Source organism: Triturus cristatus, chromosome 6, assembly GCF_964204655.1.
Source record: "Triturus cristatus chromosome 6, aTriCri1.1, whole genome shotgun sequence".
NCBI lineage: Eukaryota > Metazoa > Chordata > Amphibia > Caudata > Salamandridae > Triturus > Triturus cristatus.
In genome coordinates, this window is record NC_140589.1 from 908,173,005 (window position 1) to 908,199,549 (window position 26,545).

The 26,545-nt window shown below is 47.7% G+C and overlaps 1 protein-coding gene across 1 annotated transcript; it reads left to right on the plus strand.

The window, feature by feature from the left end:
• The first annotated feature begins 5,571 nt into the window (after positions 1 to 5,571).
• Positions 5,572 to 10,566, plus strand: CCN2 (cellular communication network factor 2). Its single transcript, XM_085611567.1, has 5 exons — positions 5,572 to 5,900; positions 6,495 to 6,714; positions 7,317 to 7,568; positions 8,331 to 8,542; positions 9,211 to 10,566. The coding sequence occupies exons 1-5, from the start codon at positions 5,838 to 5,840 to the stop codon at positions 9,505 to 9,507; spliced, it is 1,044 nt and encodes a 347-aa protein (XP_085467693.1). The 5' UTR covers positions 5,572 to 5,837; the 3' UTR covers positions 9,508 to 10,566.
• The last annotated feature ends 15,979 nt before the right edge of the window (positions 10,567 to 26,545 follow it).

Genomic DNA, 26,545 nt, shown 5'->3' on the forward strand with positions numbered 1-26,545 from the left:
TGTGCACTGCTGTACCAGAGCTCTAAAGCAAAGTTCCAGTAGCTCGGCAGACAGAGACAGCTGGGAACCATCAGACTGCGAAATATAAACTGGTGTAATTTCAGCTCATTTGTGGGGCCCTTGGAATTCAGAAGATTGCGCAGACTTTTCAGACATTCATTACGGTATGGGCGAGCCCGAAATACCCGTGTCCACCCTCTGCGGTGTCCAGGCTATGGCCGCGATGAACAGCCCAGTGTGCGCATAACCTTATAGGGCCAGACTTCCTCCGTCTGTGCATTGCGTACGGCCCTGGGCGCGCGCCCACATTCCTCGCGCGTGTTTCTTTGGGAGCTTTTGATTTCCGCTTTGAGGGCTGGCGCTGGGCCTAGATGGCTCTTAGAAGAAAATGTCTGCGACTGAAAAGACGAAAGTGTGCAAGATTCCTGCTTTAAGTACACAAACACTCCGCGTCTCGCCGTTTTCCTGCGGCCCAGCCAGTGCTTTGGTGGACTGCTCCGCGTCTGATACGTGATCAAATGTGCGTGTTTTTTCAGCAGGGGAAAAACTTGAAGGGGAGGAATGCAAAACTTCCACATCCACACCTGTGCATTTTACAAGACTTAGCAGAACTGAGGGCTGCGATGGGAGCAGATGTAAATGGGCTGTATAGCTGTGTAAACATGTGCATCCCGCCAAGGAGGTGAATTCCTCATTTTACCAGAAAAATATGTTCTGTTAAAGGCATTTGTTGTATAAACACCTGCATGTAAGTTAGCCTCGGTACATTTTAACCCGTGCGAAGCTTGCCACAAAGGCACGATTCTTCCAGGACAGCCGGCTCTCCTCAACACTGTCTGGACCCTAGAGCAGTGCTCACTAACATTCAAATACCCGTGTAACTTGTGGGAAAGCAAAAATGGAAGGTAGGTAAATTATATAAGCAACATGGCACAGCACTCAACCTTTTCAGCCTCCGGGGGGAAGAGACTGGGTGGTTTTAGAAAGTATGCTCGTTGGAAATAAAGGCGATTCATTCTGTTTTTGGAGATGAGTAAGGATTCCAGGGCTTGTCCCTTCTGAGGTATAAAAGGGAGTCATTTTACTCGTTAGAAGGATGAAATGAGTACCAGGACAGTCAGATGTCACACGTAGCGAGTGTCATGGAAACATTCAGAGCATCTGAACATATATTCTAAGGGTTGGCGGAAAATCTGCTGGCATAATTGTTTCCACCAAGCTTTTCCTTTTGGTCAAGGATATTCAGCCAGGAAATATTCTACATTTAGCCCTTCCTTCACAAATCAGGGGATTTTGTATCACAGTCCAACTCTGAAACTGGCACCATGACCTTATTGTGAGCTTTTACTTGAAATGATTCCGGTGTTTTAATTCTGCATTGATTCCGGGGCATTCATTTGGAAAAATAGTTTAAGGCCGGTGATGTGCAGTGGGTAGACAGTATACAGACTACTTATTTTCTACTGCCTGATGCTTACATAAACTACCAGAGAGTAAACTACATTTAATCACTTATGGTCTTATGTTCAGGTGCTGCTACTAAAGCTTCCAACTAGATGCTAAAATGAGTGCAGCAGAGTTTCTGTTGTTAAAATACCAATTGTGTACAATGTCAGCACCAGGCCCTATAACATGCAAACACTACGCTGCATTTTTCCCCAGATTAAGATCTACGCCTCTGCACTTTCTGTGGCCATCCTTCTTGGATCCAAGCCCAGTCAAGTTTAAAAATGTTGATGATTCAGTGACTCCCTTTACAAGCATGCTGCAAGATGACTTTGTTCAGACCTAGATTTCAGGCTACACTTCCTACCTGGGATGATCAACTTTGATTATTACATTCATCCTATTTTTTTTAGAACACTGAATGAGTTTTGCCCTTTTAGATATGGAACTCCATGGGTCTACTTTAATCAACACAATGTTATCTCACTTGTGTTGTTTTGACCCCTTCTGCTCAGTTTTACCATCAATTAGCCATTCAGCAGGACACTATAAAGGCATTCATGTGCAGTGAAAGTGGTTTATTAAATTAGGACCTGTCAGCTTCATTCCTGAAATAATTATGGTAGAACAAACCATCTTGCCCCACTTCAAAGAATAGATCAATCTAAGTTCCTGTCATATTCAGAATCTTAAAATTGTACCACAACAGCTCCACTTGGAGGTGCCAATGGTTGCCTAAGCGGGCATGAGTTATTTTGAAAATACCACTCATAATTCTAAATAAAATACACAGTGCTGTCCTTCACTGTCCCCTGGATAGTGGCACTTTGTGCACCAACAATTTATTCATTCGGCCAACCACACACTTCTCACTATATAGCCAACACAATGCTCAGCTAATGGGCCATCCCTGGGAAATTCACGTTTTCTGAATCTGAGGGTATGTCATCAGCAGGTGTGTTTTCAAAACTTAATGGTTGCGTCCTTCCTGCCTGTTCTCTATCCTAAAAACATTATACTCACTGACGAAGTGTGAAAACTGTGTTGAAGACTGTGTGAGTTACCCTTCAAAAAACCCTGTGAACTACACAGAGACAATGGGGCTAAACCCAATCCCACTCGCAATCTCTCAGCGTATTCCTACCTCCACATCCCTCTAGGAGCAGTAAAAGGCTGTGCAATAACTCCTAAGCGAAGCCACTGGCGAGACCAGAAGCATATGTGTGATGGACTTTATTACTACCACAACAAATGTGCATCTCCTTTCAGTTGAGTCTAAACATACAGCAGTTTTGTTTAACCCCTTCAGCGCTCATGACGGAACCACTCCGTCATGAGCCACGGTTGCGCTGTGCTCATGAAGGAGTGGTTCCGTCATACTGCGGCTGGTGGCCGCCGCTCCGCCCACGCGGCGCTAATTCCCCGCCTGTGCGGGAGATTATCGCAGTGGGCGGAGACGTGACGGAACCACTCCGTCATGAGCACGGCTCAACCGTGGCTCGTGACGGAGCGGTTCCGTCACGAGCACAGCGCCACTGCGCTGCCCCCAAACCCCCCCCCAGCGCCGCGGCGGAATTCCTGCCGCGGCGAAGGGGTTAAAGGACTTCTTCTTCGCATAGGCTTCAGTAGAGCTTTGACAATAATCACATGCATCGTCAAAGAAGCGTGAACATTTATATTAATTTTGTTATTTAGAAAATGTCTGTGTTGCCAGTGTCACCAGAAGTCTAAATGAAATGGTTTTAAAGAGGAATATGCTATGATACTTGTTCTTTGCAGAGTTGAGCTTTATTAAGAGGGGACCGCAGAATCCTCTGGTAAGACCTGAACATTGTCTTACTTCCCAAAATGTGTGCAGCTCAGATAAACAGCACTAAAAAGAATATAAGCAAATTGGTCAGTTTTTGAGTCATGTGCCCTAATCGCCTCAGGCAATGGCCCCAAAAGCAAGACATCGATAGATACGTTGACCCTGGAAGAAACACTTTTCAGTTATCCACTGCCACACGCTAGAGTCGCGACTCGCTCTTTTTCACTCCACAGGCTCTTCTGGCCTGGTTTTCTCTTACCTCTGTGCTCTTTTCACAGGGAGGTAACATGAAGAACCCAGCCAGCCTTCATTTCTTCAAAATAGCTTTCCGTTATCAGTTCTATCAATCTGTTTCTGTTGACTTGCCCAACGTAAATGAAGAAATGACATCTAGATTCTAAAACACTTATAGAAAACAGCAATTGCCTTTTGCAACCTATCAATACACCCCTAAAACAGCTACTGTACTGCATATGTTAACTGGTAGGCAGGATGCATTGATTCCCCAAATATGGTCTATAAGGTACACAACAAACACAACTGTTACAGATGGGACTGCTGGAGGTAAGGGGAACTAAGGGGCATATCAACAAGGGCTTTATCTCTGCTTTTTTGGATTTAAAAGCCAAAAAAGCAGAGATAAAACTAGCGCCCTATCAACAACAGGGTGCTAACACGCAAATTTGTATGTTAGCACCCTTTTACTCTACGCTTCCCCTTGCATCTCTAATGAGATGCAAAGGGGGCGTTCCTTAGTAAAATAATAGGAGAAATGTTGCTAAGCGACATTTCTCCTATTATCAAGAATCTCGCTAACCCTGTTAGAGACAAAAAAAGCAGCGCTAACCGCGGTTAACGCTGCTTTTTTACGTCTGCTAATTTTCAGACTTAGCCATGATATCCTATGGAAGGAGGATATCATGGCTAAGTTTGCCTGTCCCTATCAACATGGTAACGTGTGATTATCGCTGGGTTTCCAGCGATAATCTCACGTTAGCCTGTTAGCGTGAGGATTTTTATCGCTATTGAGATAAGCGTTGCTAATAGCACGCTATCTCAGCGATAAAAATTCACGCTAGCCGGCGATAATTATCCTCACGCTAAGAGCGCTGAGCGATAATTATCGCCGGTTGTTGTTGATATGCCCCTTAGATAGACTACAATGCGTCAAAAGCACATCACGGTGGAGTTACCTGGCACAGGCACCTTGTACAACCAAGCAGAATTTGGGCGAGAAGAGATAAATCAAGTGTGTTCGCGTGTGAACTCCATGACCAAACACTGAAAAAAGTAGCCTCCCTTTCGTCGCCTCCTGCCACCGGGAGGGGCTTTGCCAATTGTTGAGGAGGAGACCTCACGCAGTCTGCTAATGAGGACAGCAGGAACCAGCAAACAAACTCCCTTCACGCCAGAAACCTCTGATGAAGTCCCCAAACAACCTGTTAATGCGTGCCTCCTGCTGTGCCTGTGACAGCTCGGAGCTCAACGTACACAGCAGGTGCAAGACTACGTATTTTAGTCATGAGTTTTTTTTCCCACAGTTGCCCTCGAATCAGCAAGTTGGTGGGGGATTGTAGGAAATTCTGAACATTAAAAGCAAAGAGTGCACTTCACCGGCCCTTCACCGCAAATTCCTGAAAGAAAAGCGAGGAAGAGGAGCCTGAAAAAGTCATCAGGTTTAGCAGTGGTCCCACTTTGCGGTTTTGAAAAAAATAAGTCTGAATATGTGGAAAAAAATGTAAACATGGAAGTTTTGTCTACCCTGAAGGTGTGTTTTTCAGCCCATGTCTTGATCGCTGTTGCTTTTTCAACCGCCTCCTGTGTTGTCTACAAAAACCAACACCAATACTTCAAAAAACATCTTTTTTTTCCTTTACGTTTTTACAAACCAATTGAATAGACCAGCGCGGTCTACCCTTTCCAGTAAAAAGTGGCGCAGTGGGGCGATTGATGTCTATTCGAGAGGCAGGGTGGGCAGCGGGGCACAGCGGCCTGAAACCGCCGGTGAGGAGGGAGGAGGCCCCAGACATATCAAAAAATAAGCCGGGGGTATTTTTATAAGCGTGATAAATCAGCCAGGGATCCTATTTGATGCCGGTGGAAAACACAGCGCCCTTTTTCCCGTGCGGCGGGAGCGTGCCAGCTTTTTCAGACGGCGCAGGAATGCGGGGTGTCAGGGGGTCATGATCAATCCTGCGCGAGGCGAGGGGGCGGGGTGGAATGCCAGGAATGCCCCGCGTGTGTGCGACTCCATTCAGCCCATTGGCGAGCCCGGGCCCCGGCACTGTATATAAGGAGCGCGCGCTGCCGGATTCAGCAGAGCACACAACAACTCTTCCCGCCCCTCGCTAGGAAAGGAAAGCAAGCGACCGGGAACGGACAGAGGCATCTTACAAGACAGAACCATAACGACGAGGCTCGCTTCGAGGAACGAGGAGAAAGAGACCTCTGAGGAGAGGCGCCTACTCCGCCCAGCCCGACACATCCGAAAAGGACGCTTTTCCCGCCGAGCTAGGGGAGAGAGGAGTGAGATTTGACTTGACAGGAGCTGTCCTGCCGCACACCGACCGCCGCCGAGAACATGTCTGCGGGGATGGGAGCCCTCCGGCTGCCGCTGCTGCTCGCCGTCACCCTGCTCTCCTGGGTAAGATGCGCATCGATATCACGACCGTTATCTGTCTTTCTCAACTTTTATTTCTTGAATCATTAATGCGCGTTGTAGGTTACTTCTCCTCTTACTTTGTGAAGTTTGGGAAATTGAATATTGGGACTTCATAGGCAGTGACAGTGTGACTTTATTTGCTTACTTGGATGCTTTTGAGGCAGGCGGGACGCTCTGCCCGCGATTGTCCCTTCTTGTTATTTATGAGGGTAAACATCGTGTACCATAGGCATTATCTGATCATAACTGCATACGTTTGACAACATTTTCAGAATGCAGCCTTCCTCGAGCCATCATAGCGTTGTTCTGATAGCTACCCCTGCTCACCATACTGAGGCATATTGTTTAAGCTCATTTTTAATTGAATGTAATTCGTTTACTCTAATGGAAGACCCTCACCTGGTCCTCACAGGCTGTCCTCACCTATGTCTTCGTATCAAACTATAGACAGTGTGAGACTTGAAGTGGGCATGCGAGGGAGGCGGGTGAAGTGTCGACGCAATCAGGGCTTGCATGATAAGTGATGGTCTGCCCATGCCTTCATGATTTCTAACCCAACTCGCCATTTTTCTCTAGGTGTCCTATGCCCAGGATTGCAGTGGTGAGTGCCAGTGCCCGAACAAGTCTCCTGAGTGCCCAGCTGGCACCAGCCTGGTGCTGGACGGCTGTGGCTGCTGCAAGGTCTGCGCCAAGCAGCTGGGCGAACTCTGCACCGAGAAGGACGTCTGCGACCCGCACAGGGGGCTCTTCTGTGAATTCGGCTCTCGAGTCAACAGGAAAATAGGAGTTTGCACTGGTGAGTGTCCGTTAAAAACAAGTAAAGTTTCTTTTTTTTGCTGTAATGTAAGAAAAGGGGAATCTGCTTTCCAGTGAAATGTTATCTCTCCATCTCTCTCACCTCTGTTTCGTGTTCATACTATCTCCCTACCTCTTTCTTCTCGTTATAAGTCTTTTCCTCTTCTCTCAGTATCCGTTTCCATTTATATCACTCTCTCACATTTTTCTCTCTCTCGTATTTCTGTCTCTGCCACTCATCTTCCTCCCTTTCTCTCTGCCTTCCTTCCAGCCTACATCTGTCTCCCTGTCTGCCTTTCTTTTCCTCTCTCTGCCATCACCCTCTCTCTCTCTTTTTGTCTCATGTCCTTTCTCTCTCATCTCGTTAGACAATCTATTCCAATTTTCATACTCGCCCCCTCTCTCTATTACTCTTTTGCGTTTTGTTGTTCTTTTCTACAACTCTTCATTCTTTTCCTTCTTCCTCAGTCTCCCAGTACTAATCTTACAACTCTGTCTCCCAATCCTTTCAACTCTGTTCTTATTTTCTTTAGAAACAGGTGCTATTGTAAATTGCTTGGCCCTCAGCTACAGTTCTAATGTATCAATGCTGTTCCTTTGCAGCTAAGGATGGGGCTCCCTGCGTGTTTGGGGGAATGGTGTATCGAAGTGGTGAGTCCTTCCAGAGCAGCTGCAAGTACCAGTGCACCTGTCTAGATGGAGGCGTGGGATGCGTCCCTCTCTGTGGCGTCGACGTGCGTCTCCCCAGCCCAGACTGCCCCTTCCCACGAAGAGTCAAGCAGTTGGGCAAATGCTGTGAAGAATGGGTCTGCGACCAGCCTAAAGAACAGACAAGAGTTGGGCCTGCACTAGCTGGTAAGTTCCTGTCATAATGCTCCTTGTTCAGAAAGTAAAAGAATTTGCATTTGATATGATGCAGGAAAGCACGTCTCCATCCTAAATAGTTACAGTTGCATTGAACATTTTGACCTCCAAATGAATAGGGCTAAAAATATCCCTTTCTGCAGTGAAATAACTGGGCATTAAAAATGTTGTCCTCTAACTTCACCTGAAGGATCTAATCCTGGAGCAAGGGAATAAGGGTTTGAAGTCATCAGTGGGAGTCACTATTCTGAGTGCTCTCTGGAAATGTTCCCCCATGCCAAATGTTCTAGTGACAGTAGTGAAATTGATCTATTGGAGAGGGTGGGGGGAGCAGTGGTGTTTTAATCATTATCTTGAAAATCTGAAGTAGAGTCCACTGTGAAGTTGAAGTCACTTTCAAAGCTCCCCTTAGTCAGGCTCTTACCCGGAAGCCAATTTATAAATCTGAGTTTGGGAACCCCTGGGGCCGTAATGTCCAAAAGCTATCTGACCAGTTCTCTCCTAGTTTATCCAACAACTGACTATTTCATCACTGTGACAAACATTATCCTTTAAGTATACCAATGTACATGATAGGTGGCAACATTGCTACCAGGGTAGCAAATGAACCTCTGTAATTAGGAGACCCTTCCAAGCGGCTTGTTTTTTAGGATCCTAATGTATATTTCTCTTCTCTTGAACCGTCCGCTGTTACTGTCGTAGGGCTAGCGGCTTGCATGCCAATCTAATCAGGTGTGCCTCCTTTCATTACAGTGTACAGACAGGAAGAAACCTACGGACCGGATCCTTCCTTGATGCGCGCCAACTGCCTGGTCCAGACTACCGAATGGAGTGCCTGCTCCAAGACTTGCGGCATGGGCATCTCCACCAGGGTGACCAACGACAATGAAATGTGCCGACTGGAGAAACAGAGCCGCCTGTGCATGGTCAGACCCTGTGAGGCAGATCTCGAGGAGAACATTAAGGTGAATATTTTAACCAGCAGTTGGGCAAAACAAGTTTGTTATTTTGCTTGTCATGGAAATTCAGAGTACCACATATAGAACCAGTGCTGTAAACACAGTTTAGTATCTTATAGTCAAACAGCCACAAGTGTGCAGAATTGTAAATAATTAATTATTGGCTCCAATTTGAGCCATTTGTGTACCTCTGTGTTAAAGTCAAACCATCTTCTGGACTAAATTTCTCTGAAGAAACACATTTAATCCCATTGGGCCTTTGCTCATAACCCGTATCTCCCACCCTTTAAACCGTGGCCTGTCCATGATCATTTTCCAGTTCACAAGTATGGTAGTTCATGTTTAGTACTCACCTGTTGTATTATACCACAGACAGCAATATTACTAGGCTAATCCCAATCTGTAGGTGTCAGGATGCAAGTAGGCATCAAGAGATATAAATTTATGGTGGGTTAGACTGACCCTAAATTTCCCCTATTAGTTTTGTTTCCTGAGAAAGCTCGATGTACAGAGGATGTATAGAAATCCTCCGAAGTCCTTTTAGATTACAGTGTTACTATGTCCACAACAATTACTTTCAATAATGGGACTTATTAAAAAGTAAAAGTGTTTGTCAAAATGCTCCCTATGGTCAAAATATTTATGTTTTGCTTTCCATCCTCTTTCCAAAACAGAAAGGCAAGAAGTGCATCCGTACCCCCAAAATCTCCAAGCCGGTCAAGTTTGAGCTGTCAGGCTGCACCAGCGTGAAGACATACCGTGCCAAGTTCTGCGGGGTCTGCACTGACGGGCGTTGCTGCACACCCCACAGAACAGCCACCCTGCCCGTGGAGTTCAAGTGCCCCGACGGCGAGGTCATGAAGAAGAAGATGATGTTCATCAAGACCTGCGCCTGCCACTACAACTGCCCCGGGGACAACGACATCTTCGAATCCATGTACTACAGGAAGATGTACGGGGACATGGCCTAAGGCACCACATGACCAAAGAGACTCCATTGAGCTAAACTCTGCATCTCAACCCTGACTGTGATGTCAATAGCACAAGAAAATGTTCAAATTTAAGTCCAAACCAGTTGTCTATTGAGCACAATCACTGGTTGTGATCTAAAGATATGGACGGTGAGACCACAAGGCAGCTGCAGAGCCTTCTGCACAGTAGGGGACACCCCAGGCCACTAGGACAAATACTGTACGCACACAAAAATGCAGTATGACGTAGTGTTCCCTGCACGTGGTAGTTTGTGTTCCACCCATTTACCTAACTGGAAACGGTTGGTGTGTATGAACTGACTTGGTGTCGGTAAAAACTGAAACCCAAACCTGTTGCGCCCTGTTTGGTACCAGGCGACGGCGTTCTGTTAGACAGGACAGCACTGTTTCAGCTTTAGCACTGACTCAAACACGAGTTTTTATGAAGAACGATGTGTAACCGTAGACTGGACAAGCTTGTAACAGGCAGTTTGTCTGTAATGAGTTTTTTTTTTTAAATTGTCAATGTTGTACATAGTGTATATGTATATTTGTACAGTTATCTAAATTAATTTAAATTTGTGTTGTGCCTTTTCATGTTCTACCGCTTCGATGTTCTGTCGTGTAGCCTTCCTTCCCAACCCGATAGTATCGAAAGCTTGTCTGACAATGCATTCAAAGCAACGAAATAGATACTCACATGGAAATTCTGCTCAGCTGGGACAGCGGCGAGGGGAATGACGCTTTTTGTTCGCTAAAGTTGGGGGGGGGGGGTAATGTGGATCTGTAGGGATCATCAGGCAGCGATTGATTGTATGGGAATATGCAACCATCTCGGCTTTACTGAGCAAAATAACCCAGGGTACATTGAGTGGAAGTTATTCTTATATTTGTCTTGTAGCTGACCAAGGTTTCCAGCCAGGAGAATTTGTTTCTTTGTTTGACCAAGACTGTATTTTGCGCAGTTTGTTTCTTTTTTGTTTTGAGAAGTGTGACCAAAATGTTACATGTATGCACTTTTCTAGATGCAAAAATAAAGTATATTTTTTGTACAAATGACTCTTGTTCCTAGCTTCATGATTCCACAAAAAACTATATTTGTTTCCTTGTAAAATTATGGGTTCAAAGTCAACAAATGAAAAAAACTGCGCCACCGAAACAACTAGCTCTTATGCCTTTCCCTTCTCTTACAATTAACCCCCAAAACACACAAGGGTCAAGCAGACGAATGCAAAAGGCATTTTCCATTTTTCTGAGGAGAGATATTTTGTAAAAGAAACTCTCCACTGAACATTTTTGTTTGCTTAACTGCCCAGCTTCTTCAGCCATTTTCCCACTAAAAGGAATTCCCCTTGATTATTGTCAACAATCAGCAGTCGTTCCCTCCCAACTTTTGACATGGTTCCTATGTCCCCTTTACTACTAAGTAGAGTGCTTTGTTGATCTCTTGCTAAGGTCATGCTTTTAAAATACCAATGCTTATTTAGTGCCTCATTAAAAGGGCCCCAGTAAACCTATTCGGGTAACAGGAGGAGTAATTCGGATTCACTAAATTCCTGAGTTGTTTTAGCTCATGTAAAATGTACCAGGATAAAAGGATTTATATTGTTTTGGAGAAAAGAGGTCAGAAGTTGGCAAAACATGTGGTAACTGGGTTTAGGAAATCCGATATCACATGTTATGCCTCTTTCCAACATCCCCAAATTGGAGTCAGCTGGTAATACTGACCCAAGGAAATACCACACCTTATGGTCTCAGTGCTTCCCCAAGAGATATTAGAAGACCAAAATACAGGCACACTCGCAGTGAAACCCGTACAGGCTTATTTATGAGCCCCTTGAGACACTTTTGCTGTGCCGTTGTGTCACTTTTCATGACACAGTGGCGGTGTAAACAATGTGCCACGTTGTGATATATTTACAATGTGACGCATCTTGTAAAGCCCTACGTCACAATATACCTGCGTCACGTATAATGTATGCAGGGTGGGCATTCCCACGCAACAAAGCCTCATAGGAGTGGTGCAGTGAGATTTATTTCATTGCAACACTTCTAGGACACCACTGCGTCAAATCCTTACGCTTTCCTCATCGCAGGCGTAAGGGTGATGCAGTGTTATGATCTTAGGCTTCCCCCAAGCATTGCTAGAGTTGTGTCATGCTTACGACACAACTCCAGCAATGCATTAGTTTTGCGCTGACAGATACGTCAGAAATACTGACTTATCTGTCATTCTTTGTGACGTAATGTGCAGTACAGTAAATACGGCGCATCCATGTGTCGCTAGGAGGGCACAGTGAAAACTGTCGCATTGCTGTTTTCACACAGCGATGCAACAGTTTTCATAAATAAGCCCCATAGTATTTACAAATATATAATTGTCCTGCTCTGCAGGTGATAATGCAGAACCTTTGCTCTCTTCCTGGTGCAACATAAACCCATTCAGAGGGTGTTGCCTAATGGTGAAGGTGCTGGGTTTAGTAGGTGTTCTTTGCTGCCAACGTCCGTCACTTATATCATTGGTCATAACTGGTGATCATCCCACACCATCATTTAGCAGCTGTGCTAAGAAGCTTGGCACTGAGTGCCATAATGGAGTCCAGACAGACCATCTCTCCAGTTAGCCTGCTTAGACAAGGAAGATCTGTAGATGAAATATTGCGTGTCTTGGTTGTAACAGTAAACTGTTATGTTTACAATAAACATTTTCCCCAATTAGCCATGTATTTACACCATTGACACATCATAATGTGGGATTGTCCCCATGCCCAGAATTCCAATTATTGAGGCTTTCAGTTCCTTCTGTTAATGTGACCCAACAGTAGGGTTTGCTCCTCAGGATTTCAGAAATGCAGCCGCTAAGCCCAATGAAGCCTCTTTCAAGATGCAATCTCATATCACTAAACCACCGAGAGCCTATACTACTGATGTGAAGTACTTGTATATGGTGAGCACTGCTTAAAGAAAAGAGCAATTCTGCTGAGTAACCTTGGTTACAGTGTAACCGAGGCCATACATGTGTATATTGTGGCACAGTTACTTAGCACCTTTCCAAATACTGATCAGTACATCTGCTAGCAACAATGCCTAGATCAGGGAGGTGTCTCCTACTAAACAGCGGTTTATGGTCTCACTGGAATGGAATGACCTTTAACAATAAGCACAGAAGCTTATACGGGGATTGATTTTGAGCATGCTGTCCTTTCTGTGGATACTGGAGCTATTTTGTGTTGCAATCATTTTGAGCGACCAGTGCCGCCATCAGTCCCCGCCTTTTCCTAAGGTGAGGTAAGATAGCAGCTCTAGGGCGCCGCCTAGTGGTGGTAACAAATTACTAGAAAAGGGCTTCCTTTAACAGTTTATGGGCATCACTTCAGCATTCAACTTGGTATTTTGCTTGGATCACTAAAAAGCCTTGCACTGTTCTAATGGCCTCATCCTGACAAGCAGGCCCAACTCTCAACCACCTTCGCATTTCTCCATTTAAGCCATGGGGCTGAGCATTGAGATAGACACTTAGACTGACTGAGTGGCTGACTGACTGACATACTTAAAAGGCGCTCGATTGCCAAGGTGTCTTGGCGCTAGAAGAACTGACTCCAGACATCGCTGGGCTTGCCAGGCAACAGGCAACAGTCCATTAGTGCCTTCTGTTTACCTTTGTCATAGTTTCTTTTTATGTCCGGCTCCACACAGCTTTAGATGTCAGCAAGTCTTCATGGCACCAAGACTTCAAAAAAGTATTAGAAGTGCACACAGGAAGAACGCTTTTGGTCAGCTCTTTCAGCAATTGCTTGTCGTGTGCTTTGTCATTTCTTGGATGGGCTGCCCATCAAGATCACGTCGTTTCATGGATATATACACTGCAACAATTGTGTTTCCTTTAGGTTTTGGCAATGAGAAATCCAATAGTCCTTTTGTTGGACTGCAGATGTAACATAACATATAGGGGCATATTTATGAAATGTTTTGTGTCACCTATGTGCCACTAAAGGGGACGACGGGTGACACAAAACATAGAATACAATTTACCAAGCCATGCAAGGCCACCGTGAATTGCCCTGCATAGCTTGGTAAACCAGGAGTAATGCAAGGTTTGTAATTTATACCCAGGGGCCCTACTTAAAAAGTTTCCAATAATAGGCAATTCTGCAGAATTTTGCTGTGCATGCATTTACATTTTGCAACACACAATAACAACTTCATCCTCTGAGCTCTTTTCATAACACTCTTCTTTGAGGCTGTAGGTTAACTGTGCTAATGCAGTTTGTTCTGCAAATGCCCATACTGTTAGCTTCCATATTGTTGTATTTCAAGATATTGCAGTATGGAATTTTCTTTGTTGGACAGCAGGTGGAATCACAGACAAAGTTGCCCAGCTGTGAGAAAACAATACTTTTTGCAGTGTCCCAAACTTTTTGCCCCTTTTGGACTACTAGATGCTGGAAGTCTGACTCCGATTGTACCCTGGGCTCTGCTAACCACGCTAACCACGCCCAGTGCTCTGTGTAAAAGGTATATGGTAATTAGGTGTAATTACAATTGGTGCTGACAACCTATCTGGAAGTCTGTAATATATGGTAGGGCATGTAGGTTTAGGATAAACTATGTCCAAATTCGACTTTGGAATTAAAAGTACTTGCAAAGTTTTAAACTTCCCTTATTTTTGCATATAGGTCACCCCTAAGGTCTACACTGGGTGCCCCAAGTGGAGGGTGCATTGTAGTAATAATAAGGGGAGTTATAAAATATGTTTTATATGCCCTGGTGAGGGAAAAGTAGCCAATTTTGTTTTTCCCCATTGTAGTACATTAGCTCCATATGCTATCATGGGAAGGCTTTATGAAACTTTGAAAAAGCCACATTTTTGACAGGAGTGGCCTAAAATAATCATTCAAAGTATGAAAATAATACCTCACAATAAATCCAGCAATTTGCTAATATTGGATTTATTATATCTATTGCAGGACAGTAGTTTTAGAACTGCTTTCCCGAAATTACTTAAAATCAGCCCTGTATCTATAGCAGCCTCTTTCACCGCTGAGCCAAGCTGCTCTAATGAGGTGTGAAGCGGCCTGGGCTGAGACAAAGGAGTCATCTGGTGGGAGGAGATCTGCAGCTGGAGAGGCCAGGACAGGAAGGGGAGTGGGGAGCCAAACGGGTCTTCAAAGGGAGAAAGACAATGAGGACAGGAACAGGCCGACCCACACTTCCTGCAACCCCAGCCAGATGGGAGCCCCTGTAATTGAATTAGGAGAGGTGCTAGAAGGGGAGTGTAGGGAAAAGTTAGACATACCTGTGAGTTAGGTTAGTGAGTCCTGAACCTCGAGGAGAGATTTTCTCCATTTCAATTACTGTGGAACAGTGCTTTCTGGGACAGAAAATATGCCATGCCACACTTCTAAGGAAGTTGTCATCAGCAAGGGTGGTACCCTACACCCCATTGGTCAGGGATACTCCTCTTCTTGCCAGGCCAGAAACCTCGATAAATAAGGGAGAGCTGCCCATTTACTCAGATGCCTGCCTGGAAACGGTGGCTGCTCCTCCCCTAAGGTGGCGGAGCAGCGCCCCCACTGCAAATTCAGCAGTTTAAAATAGAAAATGATAATAAAAAGCCGTTATTACCATTTTATTTTTTAGTGAGGGATTGGAGCCAGGCCAGGGCTGGGCTGAGCACAGTGATGAGTGGTTTTTGCACTCCCAAAGTGTGCATGATTGTTTGGCCGGCCCTCTGGGGCTGGCTAAACAATCATGCACACTTAGCATGTTCTCCATGGGGCTGTGTTGCAATGCCCTGTGGAGAGCATAACCAGGCTCCCTGGTGCTGCCTGAGCAGCCAAACAGGCTGCTCAGACCAATCACGACGCTGCTCATGCAGCATCTTGATTGGCTGGGAGCCTGGGTGCTTTCGGCACTGCAGAATGAGGACGGAGAAGAGGGTGCGGCGGCTGCAAGAAGTTACATTTTTTTTTTTTTTTAACCAATTCCCCCCAGCCCCTGTACTGAAGCAGCCGCCACTGCCTGGAAATATTAAGAGAAGATGGACTGCAGTGCTGAACCCCTGGTCTGCACCAAGAGAGGACTGCACTTCAGAGGACTGCACCTGCTGCAAACTCTGGGCTTAACAAAAGATGAATTTGCCTTGCTTAAAAGGATTAAGGCGTGGACTCCTTGAAAGCAGCAAGTACAAAGTCACTTGCATCAACTCCACCAAGAAGAGCCCAGCTGACCAGCGTCCAGTGGACTTTTAAGGATTTGATCCGGTACATTGTGGGAATTGTAGTCCCAACTCTCCAAGAAACTACTCAGAGCCATATTCACAAGGAGCTATCGGCGAATTAACGGCACTTTATGGCAGCCACAGTCGTGATAAATTTACCTCCCCATTCACAATTTGGTGCTAACAGCCCACAGCACTAGTTTACCCGCGATAGCAGCCGCAAAAAACATCACCACAGAGGATCCCCGCAACAATTGCTAATGAGATGCAGAGTAGGCGTTCCTGTGCCAAAAGCTGCAACAACACCACTCCTCAACATTCTCAACGACCAGCCAGATCGGCGATAAAAACACAAAACCGGCGATAAGGCGCGTTAGCACCAGGAAATCTACACCTGCTCTGACCTGGTGTTAAGTCGGACGGCAGCCAGCACCACAAAAGGGCGACCAGCCCAGGGCCGCATCGGAAGGGAAACAGATGCCATGGAGCCACCCATCATGCGGCCCGGACACCCAAGAGGGCCACAACACCCACCCACACCACACCCAGGCCCGCAACACCCCATCCCCGAAAAAAGAAACTGCACACCAACACCACGAATCCCAATACAAACATTTTGACTGATGCCGCACACGCATGAAATTCAACAGACCTGCGTGGCCAGAAAATGGAGTGTTGGACTTGACCCTTTTGGCAGGTTCACCCCGAAACTTTTTGCGTTCTCCTAGCCTTTTTCTGTAACCTGGTGTTGGTGATTTTAGGCCTCTGAGCACTTTAGCACTGGGGTCCAGTGTAAAGTACGTGTGCTCTCTGTGTATGTGTGGCGAGATGGGCCTGCCCTACCATAGGAATGCATGGGGGATATTTGTGTCCCTGGTAGTTCCTGGTGTGAGAAGAGTGCAGGGTCGAGTTTGGTATGTGCGAACTTGTGAGAATAATGCTGCGCAATGGTGTGCGCAGATTTATGGTGACTGGTGGAGAAGTGCCACTTCTAGAAGTTGGCATTTCTGTGTGCTGTGTGTCTGCCTGCCTGATGCGGAGTGCATGTCTGGCTTGTGATTGACAGGTGCTGGATGGTGTGGGGAATTCCAGGAGCCAGAGCGAGTCTGCCCAGTGGTGAATAAAGAGGTCTGCATGCAGATGGCAGGGAGGAGTTGCACCTGGGACCTGAGTAGGACTGTGCCTTCCCTACACAATGCTGGCTCCTCCCCCTGTGGTGCATCTGAGCGCCTAGCCCCCACCTGACAAAGGAGAGAGGAACCGAGCAAAACAAAGTGCTCCAAAGCTCCCCTAAACCAGTTCTGATTGGTATCCCCAAGCCCTGTGCTGTGACACAAAGGAAAAGGGCATATAAATACAGGGGCTGTGACCCCATGAAAGTTGTTCAGTGTTCCTGTTCTGTTCCTGATCCTGAAGGAGGGAGGCTTGCTGCTGCTGGGGCCCAGGAGGAACCGCCATGGGAGCTGCCTCCCTGCTGGAGGGTCCTGTGTACTGGTCCCTGGGGCCTGCATTGCTCCCTGGACCTGGAAGACCATTTTTACTTGGACCCTTGGGCTGCCCTCTGCGCCCTGTGAGCTCTTTTGCTTTTATCTTAAAGAGCACTTTATTTTTATTCAGAAAGGAGCGCGTGGGCTCCGCAGCACGGAGCGGTAATTTCCTTCGAGGGAATCCCGATGTGGGGATTCCCCCACCGGGATCCTAAAAGGAGCGGGAGCCCACCCTGCTGTTTGTGTGCTTTAGCGGGTGCCTACCCCGCGGTATTGCCGCAGTCTTAGTTTATTTTAACGGCGGGTGCCCACCCCGCCTTATGCTGCCTTAGTGGGAGCCCACCCCACGTTCTACTTAGAGAAAATCACCACTGCTGCCCGGGCGAACACCGGAAGTCAGACACGTCTGCCTGGGACAGGGGCGGGGCCTCACTGATGTCATTTTCGCCCGACCGGGAGAAGGTGGCCCGGAAGACTGTGCATGCCTCGCGGGGCTCCCGTGAGTTGAGGGAGCCCCGCGTATGTCCAGAGAGTCCCAGGTCCCAGGACAGGAGAGGCCGTCGGTGCCAGACGGGGCTCCCGTGGTGAAGAGAGAGCCCCGCGTGCAGCCACCATGTAGCCGAGCAGAACAGAGTGCTACGAGGAGCCGGTGAGTGAAGGCTCAATGTGGTGATGCTTTTCGGCGCACGGTGTTGGTGTCAGGACTCGAGCGGCCCCGCCTCCCAGAGGGCCGCTCCAACGGTGGGCATGTTTATTTTAAGTGCCAGTGCGCTCCATTGGGGCATATTTGTTTAGGAGAGCCTGTGTGCGCCAACGTGGGGCTTATTCTTCTTCCAGAGCCCGCTTGGCTCCCACGAGAGGGCACGTATTTGTGTGCGGGGCTAGAGAGCCTCCTGTGCCTGTGCTTGTAGTTTTGGCCACCCCAGCTGCCCCGCCTGACAGTGGGCAGCTGCAACGTTGCCCCATTTGTTTTAGGAGGTCCAGTAGGGACCCAGAGGGGTTCATGCGGCACAGTGGTGCCAGTACCCATCCTTATCTCCCCAGCTGCGCCGCACCAGCCCGGGCAGCTGCAACGTTGCGCACATTTGCATGAGAGGGCACAATGAGTGCCAGGCCTTCCTCAGATTTACAGCTGTGCAGCAATTAGTGCCAGCTGCTACGTTCAGGTTTGCGCAGTGGCGCACTTTGGATTTCGCTGCATAGGCAGCAGCCCTGACATTCTGGACACAGGGCATTTGCGCCCCTTTGAGATGGCCACTTGGCCTGGGGGACTGGGAGGTAAATAGGGGACCAGGCCCTAATGTGATTTTGGTGCTAGGAAATGTAATTCATGTAGTATGTTTTACGCACCCTGTGTTATACCTCTAAATGTGGTCTTTTATGATTATGAGGTTGTTTTGCATATCATGGTTTATGCTAGTGAGATTATGTCTCTCTGTGTGAGTTATGCCCCTAATGTGAGTTGCGTTCAGGAGGTTAGGGTCTAATGTGTTTAGACTTGTGAGAGGATTGCATAATGTGTTTATGCTGGTGAGGTTGGCGCAGAATATAATTCGCGCCTGATGTGATACTGTGCATAATGTTGTTTATGTTACAGGCTGATGCTAAGGACAGTGATTACTAGTGTTTACTGGTTGTACGTTTATGATCTCTTTTTCTTTTACTAAGTTCGCTTTGTGATGGTTCTGACAGTGGTCCTTGTGGCCCTGTCATGTGTATATAATCCCTTGTAAATATTGCCCAGTGCCAGTTGGCACAGTGTATATTGTGTGATTACTATACTAATGTGTCATGAGAATACAAAGGCTACTTTTGATATATCCTTGTGTGGAGTTCCTTTTGTAGTGTGCCTGGGATGTTGTTGCTGTGTCCGTGCACAAATGCTTTACACATGGTCACCGGGATAAGCCTGACTGCTCGTGCCAAGCTACCAAGGGGGTGAGCAGGGGTTATCTTTGCCGTGTAACTCCCTTGCCCTGACTAGAGTGGTGGTCTCAGCCTGGCTTTGGCGCAAGCCTTAGCCAACCAGAAATCCCATTTCTAACATGGAGACTCAGTCAAACAGCAATGCAATCACCAACACAAAACACCATACAAAAAAAGCTGAGACAACCCGTAGGATGAGTCCTGGCGGCTCCTCACTGGACAATCCGTAGCACACAGCCTGGAAGACCAAATCCAAGAGAAGAAGTTGTGCCATGCACCCACCAAAGGAAAGATAGGGAGAGAGCGAGGGAGAGAGACAGAGTGAGATTGCACAAGCAGTGCAAGGCCTCTCGGCCACCTGGCTCCACATGCCAACATGTGTGTGTGTATCGCCATCCGTACATCATGAGCCCACGGCCAGGTCCCAATCTCAGCGCCAAAGCCACATCACATCCCTAAGAAGCAAGTAGCAGTCAGACAAACATCAGGGATGAAAGCTCCATTGTTCCAATGCAGAAGGCGGAAGGACACCTGCACCTCTGACCTTGGTCCAGAACGCGCCTGGAACACCCTGAGAGAGATTCCATGGCAGATGGGGACGACTCCCACACCACGCATACCGCAAATGAACTATCCGACATCCACACCCCACACACAGAAGCCCCTGCCTGTGGTACCCACACATGGGATGCTCTTGACACACACGGAATCAGAAAGCCAACCTCCCCAACATTGCACACACATTTTAATCATTGCTCAGAGCTGTGGCATATCCTCCACACAACTGCCGCAGTTCAGAAGAGTGCCGGTTCCACGAGACACACCAACGCAATGGCAGGCCACACCGGGCACATGCACAACTCCCGTCATGTGGAACAGTACCGTGCACGTATGCTGCATTTACTGGGCGCAGTGCCACTGTCAGTGCTGCGGATCAGTTACCGGCTCAGCTTCCGCCTTGCCTACGTCACCTGTGTCCAGCCCTGGTTCCACTGCCGAACATGCACATTCGAGTGTCCTATGGATGTCTGCCTATCCAACACAACTGTTGATGAATTGGGCTATGACCTGTGTCTGCGCCCCCTGTTGGATCACGAACAGGAGTGTAACAGAGACAGCCGTGCATCGGATGCCCTGATATACTGCGTATGTATTGGTAGTTGTGCATGGGAGATTGCACAATTCCTCGTGTGCAGTGACCACATCAAGGCGCTCCTCTATTGGGCTTTGTTGCAGATTGGAAAAACGGCATGGGCTGAGCACACCTGCCCGGACCACTTAATGGATTGGCTCACACTGGGGTTCCTTGAACACGACAACGACGTATTATTGGAACACATTGCACATGAAGCTGCACGGGCATTCATGGACGAGTAACTACGTTCATGCAGCCACATCCGATTGTCACCCGCAGCACAGGTCCCAACAACTTGTTGCATCGTGGGGATTGCTCACATATCCCACCACAACATGGAAAACGTCCTGCCTTCGTCCGGGCTCTGGAAGCATGTGCGTGGTACAACGCCTGTGTTCACACACCTGTGCTAGGTGATGTAGGTCCATGCTCAGTGTAACACAGCGTCGTTTGGCAAAGTTGCCAATTCGGACACACTGCTGGGGGAGAGCACACACATGGCAATGTAGCATGACATGTGAACCTGTCGGACCCTCACACCTGATCACCGTCAGCAGAGCAGACAATCGGCACACTCCGGAGGCAGAGCACCATGCAGATCCCATGGGCAGTGAGTTGTGCCCCCTCACACGGGGCAACGGGCAGACGCCAAACAAAACATGACTCATCCAGCAAGGCAAGGTGGACTGAGAGCGTTGCCATCCATGATGAATGTTGCTCATTTTAGCCCCAACATTACCAGAACCTCGACATGTACCCATGCTGCATATAAGTGTCTCAAGCATGCCTTGCCTCGTCCGTACTGCCACTCACATGCCAATAAAGTCAATGCAACTCCACTGGTGTCTAACTGTGAGGTGTGTTGTTTGGATTGTCCACTCGTGTGCCACAATGAGCATCGTCCCTACACAGGGAGGAACTGACTGACGCTTGTGCAATGGGGTGGGTGTCCCTTTGGCAAGCTCCACCTCTGTGAGCCAGACAGTGTTTTTGGATTGGTGCTGGATGTCATGTGCACTTACGTGACTACAGCAATGTGAGTATGGTGTCCAACCTCTGACCATGTGGAGCAATGTCATATATCACAACAGAATCTGTCCACACAGCTGTGTGTGAGTAGGTATATGACGTGAACTTCTGGTGTCACATGTGGTGTAGGACACCACTCCTGGCCTGCTTTTGTTTGGGTCAGTCCTACATACAGCCCTATTCCGTACATGGATGTGTGCCTAGGTTGGAGGTTGTGAGATTGTTGTTGATGTGCAATGGGGACACAGCTAGTACTCACCTTCACAGTCAGCCAATTGGCCATGTGTCTCAGGGATAGACATGCGCACATATGTCAGTTACCAGGGTGTACCTCTATGTGCAAACATTGTTCCTACATCCAGCCACAACTCCATACGTGAGTGAACTTAGTGATGACACATCTGTGTGCTTTCGAATGTTTTATTCACATTCAGGTAATTGACGGAGCTGGGGCTGTACATGGCCATCCAAGCCCACATCACATGGAAGCCCAGTGGTGGGCCAACCAGAGTCCTTTGGGGATTGCACAGTGATTGGGAAGAGGGAGAGTGCAGTCCACAGCAGGATAGCTGTGTAATTGGCCTGTGGTAACAAAATGGCAGTCCGTGTCGGGGTCCGGGTGAAAGCCGCAGAGTGTTCCGGGGGTCACTAGGAGGGGTTTCCCAGGCCATGATGCATAGGTCAGAACCAGGCGGGGACAGGCCATAAGGGGGTGATGGCTGCTACTGCCTCCTTCCTCACACAGTATTTCACATCCCCTTCTTAATCCCCTGATATGGGTTCTGTGTCCGGTGTGTGTGGCGGGTGATGGCTGCATCACTGTGTGCCACTGACACATCAGACTGCGAAGGTGATGGGGCAGCATCACTGTGTGCCACGGACACATCAGGGGTCGAAGCTGTGTGTGTCGATGTTCCCGCTGCAGTAATCTGTGTCTGAGCCTGGTGCGGACAGGGGGTGTCCGATAGGGACTGTACGTGGTCCCAATGGGGCTCAGAGACCCACGTATGGCATCGAGTTTGGCTGCCATGAGCACGAAACCCACCTGCAGCTGTTCAGCCAACTCCACCTAAGAAGACCACACACGTTGTATGTGCTCCATGTATTGGTCGGGGGATCCTGGGAGACAGCCGTGGTGGTGTGTGTTTCCTGCTGTGTGGTCTGTGCAGGTGGTGGGGTCACCTCGAGGCAGTTGGCCTGCCTTGCTCCTGGGGGTTGGGTGCAGAGGCTGTCCAGTATCCGTTGGAGGGTATCTTGACAAATGTGCAGCTTAGTGAAAGTTGCAGGCACCCCTCTATCAGTAGTTAGAGGTAGAAAGGGGTTATTTGCGAGTGGAAGCGAAGGCGAGTAGAGGAGACCCGACCCATACAATCAATTCAATTTACGCCAAGCCCAGCACGTAGTGGCCAGAGGTTGAATGTCATGTGCATCAAGGGGGACTCCCTTTGGGAGTAGGGACGCCTAGGGAGTCGGAGCTAGCTCCTTGTCTGTTTTTGTGTAAGGTATTCTGGCGTCAGGATGAAACCAGTGATAAGCAAATTGTGCCTGCGCCACCAGAAAGTACAATTGAGCGTCTGGGACCGCAAATCGTCCCCGGGCATATGGGAGGGTAAGGGTATCCCAAGCCACCCGTGGTCTACAGCCTTCCCATACCAGATGGATAAGGAGACTACGTAAGTGGGTAAAAAACATGTTAGTGAGCAGGATGGGTATAGTGCGAAAATAGTAAAGGAAACGGGGTAGTACTTTCACCTTTACGAGGGCAATACGGCCGGTAATGGAGAGAGGCAGTTGTATCCACCTATCTATTTGCGAGGTAAGTTGGTCAATAGCAGGTCCATAATTCAGCTCTATGACTTGGCCCTTATCTCTGTGCAATTGCACCCCAAGGCATTTAGTGGTCTCTCAGTCTACTCGCAGGGGGTACTCGGCCTCGTCTGCTGCTGCCGCGTCTGTAATGGGGAACATCGACTTCCCCCAGTTGATCTTAAGACCTGAAACGGAACCAAAGCTTTCGATTTCGTCAATTAGCGGCTGAAGATTGGTTTCCGGGTGGCGTATGAAAAGCAAGACGTCGTCCGCATACAGTGACATCAAGAGCGGTCCGGCAGGGAATTGTAGGCCACGGAACAAGTGTTTTTCCTGGAGGTGACGGACCAGAGGGTCCATTGCGATAATAAACAGGAGCGGGGACAATGGGCACACCTGACGTGTGACACGGGTGATGGGGATGGGAGGTGATAAGGACTTGTTAACCCGCAGGAGGGCTGTAGGGGATGAATACAGAAGAGCAATGGGAGCTCTGAAATTGAAAGGGAGGCCAAGTTCACGAAGCGATGCCATAAGGAAGGGCCATTTGAGGGAATCGAAGGCCTTTTCTGCATCTAGTAATGCAACTGCAGCTGGCGGGGTGGGTTCAATACGGTTAATTGATTTTATTAAATTTATTTTTAATGTTGCTGTATTGGTTTACAGTTCCGGGCCACAATAGGTCTTTCTATTGTCACACAAAATCTCTACTGCACATGGGGCTAGTTACAAATTCGCTTTGGCTTTCAAAAGATGAGGTGATGGTTAGTATGTCTTGTCTCACAACACTTAACATGTCTTTCAGGACTCATAGTCGTTATTAATATTTTGCTCCTGTGCGATTTCAAACTATAGTGAATTAAGTATACAATGTCTTGAAAGATTAATTATGTCATATCTGTCCCTACAGAGTCGGTTGTATATATTTTATGGAGCCTCCAAATATTATAGTATCATTCTGTTTAATGTGTTAGTCAGATTGTTTCACTAATACTGAAGCACCTCATTACATCAACGCCCTGATGAAGGACGGTACGTGGGATTTCCGAAACGCGGGTCGGCGCAATTGTGTTGTTTGATTTGTATATGGTGTCTATAGTTGCAATGTATTGTGATCTTGTTAGTCCTTGTTATATTGTGATTTTTTAGTATATGTTCTTTTTTCGAATGTTCTATGTGGAGACATGTACCTTAATTAAGTGGTTTGCTCCTCTTCTCCCTGGGGCTCCTTTGTCTAAGATGAATTTCAAGTTAAATACTGTATATGCTGAATTTACTGCATATCTATATATCCAAAAGGAATTTAAAGAAAAGAGCAATTATATGTTTACCATTTTGATAATAAAAACAACAACCTTATAAGAAAATTGTTATTTTTCCTCTGTGGGACATTTTCTATTAACTAATGTAGGATGTGAATATTTAATAAGAGGTTTAGTGTTGTATATTTTGCTCAATACAGTTAATGACAGAGAAGACCGTGTGAAGATTGAGAGCAGTAGATCGATGTGGTATGAACCCAGACTGTACCGGAGAGAGGATTTGATCCATTAGCAATGAAAGACGCGAGGAGAGCGTTTTGGCCAGAATCTTGTTGTCAAAATTTATGAGGGATATCGGACGGTAGGACGAGCATTGTGTAGTGTCCTTGCCCGGTTTAAGTAACAGGGAGATGGCCGCTTCACGCATGGTGTGGGGGAGTGTGCCCGACTCTAACACCTCATCAAACACCTCCAAGAGTTGAGGCACCAAGCTCTCTTTATACGCTTTGTAGAATACTCCAGTGAGGCCGTCAAGGCCCGGTACCTTGGAGCCCGAGAGTTCGTCAATAGCCAGCGAGATTTCATCAACCGTGAAGGGATGCGCCAGAAAGTCAGCTTGGCCCTTGGTCAACCAGACCATGGCTACCTCCTCCAGATATGACAGGTGCTGCGAAAAGTTGCTAGGTAATGTGGTGGAATAGAGAGAGTTATAGTAGGCCACCAGTTCGCCACAATGTCCAAGTCAGACGTGGCAGTGGTCCCGTCCCCACGGTCAATGGACGTGATATGCCCAGCCCCTTTCGGGGGGCCTACCAGACGGGCCAGTGTCCTGCCAGGGCATTCACACTCGCTGTAGCACCTCGCCAAGTGGTATTTGCCGAGTAGATTCGTCTCTCTGTCAGCGTAGTCGTTGAAGTCTAGTAGTAGTGCATTACGCTTGGTTTGCACTAACGGGTCGGGGATTACTCGTCCAGAAGGGCTAATTCAGCCTCCACCTTGACAAGGCTGCCACGGGGATCGATCGCAATACCCCGGGCTGCTTAGAGATAATAACTCCCCGTATGAACGCCTTAAAGGCGTCCCAGAGGGTGGCGCAGTGCGCCACCGATCCGGTGTTCAGGGTGAAGTACTCCGTAATGGACTCCTGGACCTCTGCACGGAATACCTCATCAAGAAGAGCCGAGGCTAGGAAAGACCACCATCGCTCCCATCCCGCCGAATGTGGGATCACCAGACGTAATATAAGGGGGGAGTGATCGGATAGAGTGCAAGGTAGTACATCCACCCTCCAACCCACCGGCAACCCACCGCTGTGGCAAAAATGTAGTCAATATGCATGTGCGTTGAGTGAGGGGCCAAGTATAGCCAGGGCCCGATAGGTGATGCCGTCGCCAAGTGTCCCTCAGGTCCAATGAGCAAATCAGGTCATTAAGCACCGTAAGGGAACGGAACTTTGGTGTAGCCTGTGGGTTGGAGGTAACGAGAGTATGACTGAGCCAAATGTTGAGGTCCCCACCCAGAAAGAGGTCATCGTAATCGTGTTGACTGAGAAGGGCGTGTAAATTAGTGAAGAAGTCCGGGTCGTCAGTGTTTGGGGCATAAGCATTTAAAAGTAATACCATTTGACCCAGCAGTGTGCCTTTAACTAACAGATAGCGCCCGTGAGGGTCTTCCACCTTATGCAGTAGGGTGAAAGGAAGGGAGCTATGTATTAACGTGCAGACCCCCAGTGAGTAAGTACTGAAACTGGAAAAAAATCTATTGGAACCCCAGGAGAAGGTGAAGGGAGGGGAGCCTTCTGGTGGGAGGTGAGTCTCCTGTAAGAAGGCTATCTTTACTTCATGACATTTCAAATATGCTAGCACCAGTTTGCACTTCCTCGGGTTATTGAGCCCCCTAATATTCCATGTGAGCAGACTAACATTCACTGATGGAGCTACTGCCATGGCCTAGAGAGATAAGCTGAGTATGAATATCAACAACTGCATTGTGGCGAGGGGAGTGCGGAATCCACCAAAGAGCATTACCAAATGAAAAACACATTGAACTAATATACAAAAAAACACAAAACCCACCACCCCCTGGTTCCCACCCACCACCCACACCTGAGACCAAAGGCCCTGAGAATCAGATCCGTTCCCACAAAAAACCACAACATCACAACAACAAA